The sequence below is a fragment of the Pteropus alecto genome, unplaced genomic scaffold (genome assembly GCF_000325575.1).
Source record: "Pteropus alecto unplaced genomic scaffold, ASM32557v1 scaffold276, whole genome shotgun sequence".
NCBI classification, from domain to species: Eukaryota; Metazoa; Chordata; class Mammalia; order Chiroptera; family Pteropodidae; genus Pteropus; species Pteropus alecto.
In genome coordinates, this window is record NW_006438074.1 from 6,743,796 (window position 1) to 6,753,480 (window position 9,685).

General features: G+C 50.3%; 1 protein-coding gene across 1 annotated transcript in view; it reads left to right on the forward strand.

Moving 5' to 3' along the window:
* The window catches only part of PLEKHD1 (pleckstrin homology and coiled-coil domain containing D1), a 25,189-nt gene extending 16,269 nt beyond the window's left edge, over window positions 1-8,920 (forward strand). The window contains exons 7-13 of the mRNA XM_006915160.3: window positions 1,454-1,548; window positions 2,989-3,082; window positions 4,545-4,723; window positions 5,291-5,423; window positions 5,755-5,899; window positions 6,277-6,426; window positions 6,735-8,920. Of these exons, the coding sequence (XP_006915222.1) occupies window positions 1,454-1,548; window positions 2,989-3,082; window positions 4,545-4,723; window positions 5,291-5,423; window positions 5,755-5,899; window positions 6,277-6,426; window positions 6,735-6,904 (966 nt within the window). The 3' untranslated portion in view covers window positions 6,905-8,920. The remainder of the gene's footprint in view (window positions 1-1,453; window positions 1,549-2,988; window positions 3,083-4,544; window positions 4,724-5,290; window positions 5,424-5,754; window positions 5,900-6,276; window positions 6,427-6,734) is intronic.
* The last annotated feature ends 765 nt before the right edge of the window (window positions 8,921-9,685 follow it).

Consider the following 9,685-nt stretch of genomic DNA (forward strand, 5'->3'; position numbering starts at 1 on the left):
CACACACACACACACACACACACACACACACACACACACACACATATATGTGGCTATGTCTACTGCAATACCACACAACCCCCAAATATTAGTGGCTTTTAACAGCAAACATCTATTTCTCACTCAGCTACATGGGTCAGCTGTAGGCTCCGCTCAACATCTCCTTTCAGGGATCCAGGTTAATGGAGCCTCCATCATTTGCAGAAACACTGGCTGCTATAGCAAGGGAAAGGGAACATAGCTCGTCATGCCATCGCTTTAAGGCATCTTCCTGGAAGTGACACACTTCTGCTCACATTCCACTGGCCTTAGTCCATCCCATGAGCCAGCCCAGCTCATGCAGGTAAACCGTGGCCATGCAGCATGCCAGGAAGGCCGTCAGGGTGCCAGTGAGCAATCCTCTTGATGACCATTAATGAGCCATGTCAGAAGTGCCAAAAATGATCAGAAGGGAAAGAAAGAGCAGCTTCTGGGTAAGAAGTTTAGGGAGGGTGGGCATGGGTTTGGAATCAGACTCTTCCCTTTTCCTCTGGGTTTTATTTCTTCTCTGTAGCTCCTCAAAGCCAATGGCAACTTCTTCCTCCAGGCAGTGCTGCTCCCTGGCAGAGTTTTCATGATTCTTGAGAACAAAGGCCCTGGGTGAAAATGAGGATGGAATTTGGAGCTAGAAGATGAGAAGGTGGATATAGAAATAATATCCTCCCATAGTATAAAATGTGGAGGAACAAAGCAGTCATCACAAAAATGCTTCTGGCTAAGCTTCACTTGAAGTATACTTCCCCCTATACCACCTGCTACTGAACTCCAGGAAAACAGAACCCCTAGAGGGCACATACTTGCTGGGAAAATACTTAGGCTTGCCAGAATTTTTAAAGGGACTGGTCTGGCTCCCTGGGCCAGCCTGACCTGGGCTTTCTGGCTTTCCTGGTCCCTTGGGACTGAGTATAGGGGAAGCTGAAGCCACCTGTGCTCATTGCTTCCCAGATGCCTTGAGAAAAGAGTCCTTATTCTCTGACTTTGAAGTTGGTAATGGCTTTTCTCTGCCACTTCTAAAAGATATCACTTCAGGGTTCTTTAATGAAAATACACACTCACCACATTACCTTCCAGGGCTTGAGGGCAAGCCAACACCTAAGTGATAATTCTAGATGTCACTTAGGGTGTGAGTGACATCTAGAATTATCATCACATCCAATCACAGGAAATAATGTTGGGATGATTTGTAAACTCTGCCTTCAGCTTACAAAATGTGTTTTCAGTGAGCCCAGCTCATCATAGATTTTGGTTTTGTTGAGACTGTGTGGCATTGAGAGGGTCAAGGTTACTCAGGACTTAATTTCAAGTCTGGTTCAGAATATTCCCCACACTGTGCTGAATCCCAGAGGGTTCCCTGGGTTAGAGTGGGGATTCTCTTTGATGCCCGTAACTCTTCTTTCTCTTTGATTCTCTTCAGGAACTTGAGCGCCTTAACCAGGTGCTGGAGGCTGAGAAGCAACAGTTTGAGGAGGTGGTGCAGGAACTGAGAATGGAGCAGGAGCAGATCAAGAGGTGGTGGTGGTGCCGGGGAGGGGAGTGGGAGGAAGGCACACCTGGGTTAGGGCACCTGGAACCCACATTCCCGATCAGGCCTGGACAGGCCTTTGCCCAGGAGATTGTCACTACTTGGTGACTTGGTTCGGTCTATCTTTCCAATGCTCCAGGCCTTGGGGTGGCCCAGTAAAAGCTATAGACCCCATTTACATGGACCACTTCTGCTCACTGGGGCATGAAGCATGGGCAGGTACTGACAAGCACCTCCTCACTCCCATCAACAATCTCCGTCAATCATTCCTTACCCAGGGCAGATAGGACGAAGCTGGTCTGGAGGTGCCATTAACTAAGATTCCTAACATTCCCTGTCTTTCCTACACAGCCCCTTCACATTCTGGCTAATGATGTTCCTTGTGATCTTTAGTCCGGTGTATGGTTTGCAAACCAGTTGCACATTATAATCATTTAGCAGAATTAGAACCTCTTGAAGATAGAGCCCAGCGATCTATATTTTAAAAAAACTCCTCAGGTCATTCTGATGTAGCTTATCCAAAAATTCGGAGACTCCTACTCTGGGTACTGTTGGTGGTATGGTCATTGTCATTATCATTATCATCGTTATCATCATCACTATTGATCATCAGTGATTTTTCTTGAAACAACCTTATAAAGAAAGTCAATAGACATGTATTTTGGGGAGGGAGTAGTTCAGAGGATCTTACCAAGTAAATAGCCAAGCACGTGCTCATCTCCAAAATTATGCCAGACACTGGAATGGAAAATAAGTCCTCTCCCTTGAGGATCTGGGTGAAAAAACCACACTCGCACCTAGGAAACATCAACACAAGAATACGTAACCAGGTGCTAGGAGGCATGGGGCACACTCCCTGTGCTATAAGAATTAAGATATATGCTTGGTTCCTATGGGCTTGAACAGAGGTTAGATGCACTGGGCCTTGAAGGATAGGTAGGATTTGGCAATTTGGGGCAGGAGAAAGGACAGGCATTCCAAGCAGGAAGAGGTGAAGCCAGATGTAAAGACCTGAGGTGGCCCAGGCTTGTTAAAAAAAACAGCAAGGAGTTTGTCATCTGAGAAGGGCCTCAGCCATTTCCCATGTCACAATGAGTGGATTCTAACAGGGGCCATCCAGGGAAGATGGGGTGAGGCCAGAACCCCTTTGTACTCCCAGTGTTTCTCTGCCTGTGGAATGGTTCTGGGTTTATCCAGACTGACAGATGCATGAGTACCTGGAGTAAGTGACTTCAACCCTACCTGGCTGGGATCTCCTTTTAGCCCTGGGCCCCTGTGGCTGCCATCAAGACCCAGCCATGCAGAGGAGCTGGCCTTCCAAGGACCTCTCTGAGCCTTATCAGGAAGTAAAGCAGGAGCGAGTCTGTGTACAAAGGGAACTGGGAGAGGCGGCACTTCAATACCCATCCATACCTCTGTCTCTGCAGGGAGCTAGAACTGACTGCAAGATGCCTCAAAGGCGTGGAGCAAGAGAAAAAGGAGCTGAGACATCTCACAGAGTCCTTGCAGCAGACACTGGAGGTGAGGGGACACTGGTGGGCTGGTTGACCAAGAGACAGGCTGGTTAGTTTGGCCACATGATACTGTTTTTTCCAATGGTATTTCCACAGAGGGTCATCTGCAAGAGCAATGGGCACTAAGAAGCACTGATTTAAGGGTCTCTTCTCTGGACCATTGGGAACTCAGCTGACACATGAGGCCCAAAGCAAGATCCAGAAGGGCAAATTCGAATTTGCCCTTGCTATGATCATGGCCTCAGGAAATCTACCTTCTTTAGTGCTTATATTTTTATATCAGATTTTATCTCAATTTATATCTCATTCACTTAGTTGCTACAGGGTGAAATTGAGCACGAAGGAAAATCAACTGCCAGGTCACCTCTATTTGATACCACAGAAACTATGATGGGGAGGAGGAGGTGGCATGTGTCACGGACAAAGTGCCAACTCTTCAGGATGGCATGCAAATGCAAACTCTGGCCCCAGCCTCTCCTCCCCTGCTGCCCACTCTCCCTCTGTCTCTCTTCTGTACCCCACCTGCACAAAGACACCCCAGCCCCTACTCCAAATGACTGAGCTCATGTATCCTGAGAAAGCCAAGTGTTTTCATTCTTTATACCTTGTCCCATACTGTTCCTTCTACACATAATGCCCTTTCGCCTCTTCTTTGCCTTGAGAACTCTTTTATCTTTCTAAGAGTCAGCTCAGACATCACCTCAGCCAAGCTTCCCTGACTATTTGAGGCAGGAATTTGCTCTGAGCTCTGGGTTCCCATGGCACTTTGTACGTCTGTTATGACACTAGGTTGTGTTTTCCAAACTGTGAACTTCACTAGACTATGTCTTAAAGCATCTCCAATCCCAGCACCTAAAGTGAGCCTGAAATATTTTGGGGATCATAATGTTTACTGAATTCATGAACTGCCTGGCACACTGTGAGGGTTTCTATTCTCCTTTGACTGAGGTTTGTTGTGGTGCCATTATTTGTTTATATTTCTCCATTTCCCATCATGGGAGGTGGTTCCCATGGATAGTTTCAATTCTGGAATTTCTGGGTAGTGCGAGATCCTGATCTTATAAATGGGGAGAATGTGAATCTGCTCTTGGGCTGGTCTTGTTGGGTGTTTTTCATGTGAGCCAAACAGAGTTTCTCACTTGCCCCTGGAGGAACAAGGACCAGAGAAGGTCATGGTGCCCTTGGGTCTTGGGCTTCAGTTGTAGTAGGTACCGTCTCCACTGGAAGCCACATTGGGCTCCTCCTTGACACCCTTGATGGAAGGATAACCTTGACTTGTTGTGATGAAGGAGATTTTGGTTGGCCTTTTACCTCAAGGGCGGAATGAAGACATTTCAGGTGTCCCTCATAGAAGACTGAGGGAGGAGGGCATCACTCCCTGGAATTGGAGGGCCGGTGAGGGCAGTCGTGGTGGAGAACTAAATTTGGCTTTTTCTCTTCTCTCTCTTCTTTCCCTCCCTCCATGCCAGGAACTCTCCATAGAGAAGAAGAAAACCTTGGAAATGCTGGAGGAGAATGAGAACCAACTACAGACACTGGCCAATCAGAGTGAGCAGCCCCCTCCCAGCGGGGGTCTCCATAGCAACCTAAGGCAGATTGAAGAGAAGATGCAGCAGCTCTTGGAGGAGAAGCTGCTGGCAGAGAAGCGGTGAGGAGCCTGGGATGCCTGAGTCCATGATTGGCTTTGGGGATTGGTAACTTACCTTGAAATGAATACCTGGACTCTTGGGTTCTAGTTGGCATTGACCAGATAGGTCACTCACTTTTTTTTTTTGCCTAGGACTCATTTTCCCCACAAAATGGGAAGGCAAATGTAAAGAGATCCTTTACTACCCAGAGCTGACTGGATCATCTCTTGCAATGGTGTGAATAGTACAGACAGTCGTTAGGTCCACGTATGCTTTGTGGCCAGCTGGGCAGGTCCTCTTAACCCCTTTTTACTGATGAGGAAACAGCCTTGAAGGAGCTATGGGGCTTTCTGAGGTCACAGAACCAGCAAGACCTGGACCCAGGACTCAGGTCTTGTGATTCTAAGGCTAGGGCTCCTGTCACTGACCACACCACCCCTCTCATCACCTGGATGACAAGACCCAGAAAGTTCTGGGGCTCCCAAAGCCTGGGTTTTTCCAGCCAGGTCTCTACGAGGGACTGTCCTCCCACTGGAAACCCCCTTAGGAGAGTGAGCTCTGACTGAGTGCCTCTTCCGCCTGGGCAGGATGAAGGAGAACGAGGAACGCTCGCGGGCCCTGGAGGAGGAGCGTGAGTTTTACTCGAGTCAGTCCCAGGCGCTGCAGAACTCGCTGCAGGAGCTGACGGCACAGAAGCAGCAGGCTGAGCAGGAGCTCAAGGTGCTTCCCCTCACCTGGAAACTTCCCTCACTTGCTTACACTTCATTAGGCAGCTACCTGAATTACCTCTGCCTATCTGACCAGCCAGGTGAAGGCAATAGAGCCACCCTGAGAGGAAGCAGTGGATCTGCCACTTCTATGGGGCATCATTGCTGGGTGCGGGGCCAAGTCCAGGCCATCTGGTAGAGGGCATAAGACGAGGCGAAGGTGGTAACTCCATGTCCAGAGGCGAGAAAGCCCACTTGAGCCCGAGGCAATCAGGGAAGGCTTCCAGAGTAGGTGGCAACTGCTTCCCAGGACCCCATTTCTCTCTCCTTTCCTCCTCCCGCAGGCTGAGGTGAAGGTCCGCATGGACCTGGAAAGGCGTCTGCGGGAAGCAGAAGGGGCCTTGCGGAGCCTGGAACAAGGGCTCAACTCCAAGATTCGGAACAAGGAGAAGGAGGAGAGGATGCGGGCTGACGTGAGCCATCTGAAAAGTAAGCCCTACCCTGTGGTGCCCGGCGCCGGGCCTCCTAGCCCTGGAGCTTAGCCCTCTCCAGAGTCCAGGCCCCGTGGGGCTCGGAACGGGGCCTAGAGCCCCACACAGGGTCAAGTATGTGTTAAACGTTCCTAGATATTGATGGAGTTTCTTCTCTAGACTCCTGCCTTACAGGCATCTCCCAGGTGCATCGTTTTGGCTGTTTGATTTGGGGAGGGGGCCTTGAGGGGAAAGCCTGCAGTTCTGCCCCCGCCAGCAGGTGGCTCTGGTCTCTCAAGGGATGGGGTCGACATGTTTCTCACTCAAGCCCACCAAAACCCTTGGGAGGGGTGGGGCGTGGTGGAGAAGGACGCAGTGGGTCTGCCGCCACCGCAGGGTTCTTCGAGGAATGCATCCGGAACGCGGAGCTGGAGGCCAAGATGCCGGTCATCATGAAGAACTCCGTGTACATCCACAAGGCGGCCACTCGCCGCATCAAGAGCTGCCGCTTCCACCGGCGCCGGTCCAGCACCTCCTGGAATGACAGTGAGTGTGGCCGTCTGCGTGCCTCACGGGGTGGGGATGGTCACAGGCTATCAGTGACAAGGCAGAAAGAGGGCAGAATGGGGAGTAGGAAGGGCTGGCCCAGCTCCGAGGTTGGTCAATGTGCCCTTGAACCTGTTCTGCCAGCCTTGGGCTTCTCCCAGGATTAGGGGAGCCTATGGATGGGAAGGGGCTGGGGGAAGCTCAACAACACAGGATGGTGAGTGAGAAAGGTGGGCTGGGGTCGGGGACAGGGCCAGCCTTGATGGAGGGAGGGCTGTTCATGGCCGTTGGGGCCACTGTCTCCCCAGTGAAGCCGTCCCAGTCCTTCATGACCTCCCAGCTGGAAGCCAACAACATGGAGGAGCTGAAGGAGGTGGCCAAGCGGCTGAGCCGAGACCAGCGCTTCCGGGAATCCATCTACCACATCATGGTGACTCAGCCTGGACCATCCTCAGCGCTTCCCCGAGGTGGAAAGTGATGGGCTTTCCTTTCTGTCTCCCAAGTCTTCCCTGAGTGGGGGCTGGGAAGAGATGGCAGGGCGAGGCTCACTCTACCTGGCTTCTATCAGCTCTCCTGTGGGCCAGAGCTCCACCTGGGGCCCACAAAGGACAGGGATGCTACCTCCCTCACCCCCATCGCAGACCCTACCCTTGGGTCTATACCAGGCCTGTGCAGGCCCTAGCTGGGTGCTGCCTGGTTGTCATGGTGAGGCCAGGAAGGGACCTGGTTGCATGTGGAGACTTTTTTTTTGGTTGGGGAATGAGGTGGGCAGGGCCCACAGCCTTCTCCCTTGCCCACTCTACCTCTCTGAGACCCCGCCACCCTTCTGGTCCTCATGTGTGAAAGGCTTCCCTCCCCACCTTGACTCTTGCTTCCTCCAAGAGCTCCCTAACCCTCTCTTTGCTCCAGAGAACCATAGACATCCCCCAGTCAAGGGCCCTAGCACAGCAGCTCTGGGTCCTCAGCACACTACACCGCCACAGTGCCACCTTTCTTGTCTCTGGCTGTGGGACCACCAGCTCACTCCCCTCCTCAGGTGAGCTTACCCGCTTGCAGTCTCAGTACCCTATGAAGGTGATACAACATATACCCCCACACCCCTGCATCCTTCCTGCATATGTATGTACCTAGGGCTGGGAGCTGGGTCAGCAGTGGTGCTGAGAGGTCTCCCAGAAAATGAATAGCAAGTCAGGGAGTGGAAGAAGGTGGCCCCGGCTACTGCGTTATCTTCTCCGGATAGACAGGGAGGCAGCTCCCTCTGGCTGCTGTGGCCTTGCTGGTCGTGGGATCATAGACATCTTTCTCCCAGCTGCCCCTGCTTCAGCCCCCTAGCTGCCTCCTCTCCCTGCAGAAGCTTTACTCAGTGAAGTAATGTGACCATGAACCCTGGAAGATGAGGGCCTGGGCCTGTAAAATGGCCAATAGCCCTTGGTTGGCCCCATTTTATCAGGGGTGAAGCCGAAACACCTATCTTCAGCTTTCGTGAAAGATCTCCGCCCTCCATGGGGCTGAGGGCTGTGGAGTGTGTCCTTCACCCACGGACAGTCTGCTCAGCTCTTCTCCCTCTAGGCCCACCTTCCGAGGCTGCCTGAGTCTGTTGTTCTCTCCAGAAAGGGGGTCTACTTGGGGATCAGGGTGCTCAGGGACACTGGTGGTATTAAAGGTGCTGATTCTCTGCTGCTTGGAAAACTGAGTGAAAAGCCCAGTCTGAGAGATGGACAGATGGCTGCAGGGTAAGTTGTGGCAGAGGCGCAGGTGTCTGGGGACTTGCGTGAGACTAGACCGTGGGAAGAGGAGTGTTACTGGCTCAAAATTCATGTAGGTAGGCTTCACTGCTCTGTGCTCAAACCTGCCTGGTGAAACTAATTGCCAGGGTCCCTCCTCATTGGTGGGTGGACCTTGATGGCTTTCGCCAGTCTTCCTGGAGTCTAGGTAGGGACAGGAGTGGAGGTGCTTCAGAATCAATGCATCTGAAAGGGGCGAGTCTAAATGTAAAATTGTTACGCATGTAGAACCCTGCATCAACCTGGAACTCACTTACCTAATGTGTATGTAGGGTGGACTTTAACATGAGGGGAAAGATTTATAAAACCAAGATTACCGTTTTATTTTTTTGTTTCTTTGTTTTTAAAGCATTAGATTAATAATGGTTCGCTCTTGGAGAAAGATCTTTCGGAAATTTTCAAATGCATTTTTTTTTTTCTGGGCAAGCTATTAACCAGAAAGAAAAGTGCTTTTCCATGCACATTCACCAAACCCTAGTTCATTTTCTCCTGTTTCACCGTATACTTACCATGCCTCAGGCAAGTCTGGGTTATCTTCAACCAACTGGTCAATTCATAAGTATTTATTTGTTAAAAACTCATTATGTACCCATCCCTGTAAATAGATAAAAGAGCAAAATCCCTATGTGAAAATATGTAAAGGTGGAAATTGCTTACTGATTTTTTAAAACAAAACAAAACAAAACCCTTATTCCTTGGCCAATTAAATATTTTTCCTGCAGTATGCTTGTGGTGTGGTCATTGCTAGAGAGATATTGTCCCCTGCAGGCCAAATGTGGAATTACAGAATTGCCTGCTTGTACTCTTAAGGCACACAGGTTTCTATAGAAGAAAGTACTCCCCACTGTTGCACTTCTTGGTAGTAGCTTCTTAACGATTAACTGAAAAATCTATGTTCCCACCCTAAGGTCCTGGCTGTCCCATGGAACAGGGACTACCAGCTGGATTCTCTTCTGATTTGGGCATGCACCAAAAGGACAGAGCAGACGGCACCTGTGGGAATAGCCTCGGGAAGACTAAGTTTTAAACGTAGTTTTATGGATTGCTAGTTTCAGTATCCCCACCAGAAAATGATGATTTTACCTGCTCTGATGAGGACAGGTTTATGCTTTGGTTTTGCAATCATATAAGGAAGAGCAAGAAATGATAAAGACTGGATTCTCCTATTTGGTTTGTTTCCTCTTGGGATGGATGATCTATCATCATGCTGGGACTGCCCTGGTTTGTGCTGTTCCCCAGCAAAATTATGAATGGCTCCCGCTTTTGCTACTGTGCTCTAGTTTGGATGATATTGCCAGGGTCATCCTGGTTCTAACGTTTTCCCCAATGATATGCTAATGGATGAAGCATGAGATCTGTAACACCTTTGGGTTCTGACTCACCCCACCCCAGCTCCCAGCCCCTGGGAATGATCCACTGCCTGTACTTGTCTCTGGAGGATGTAATTCTTGCCCCCCACCCACTCTATCCCACCT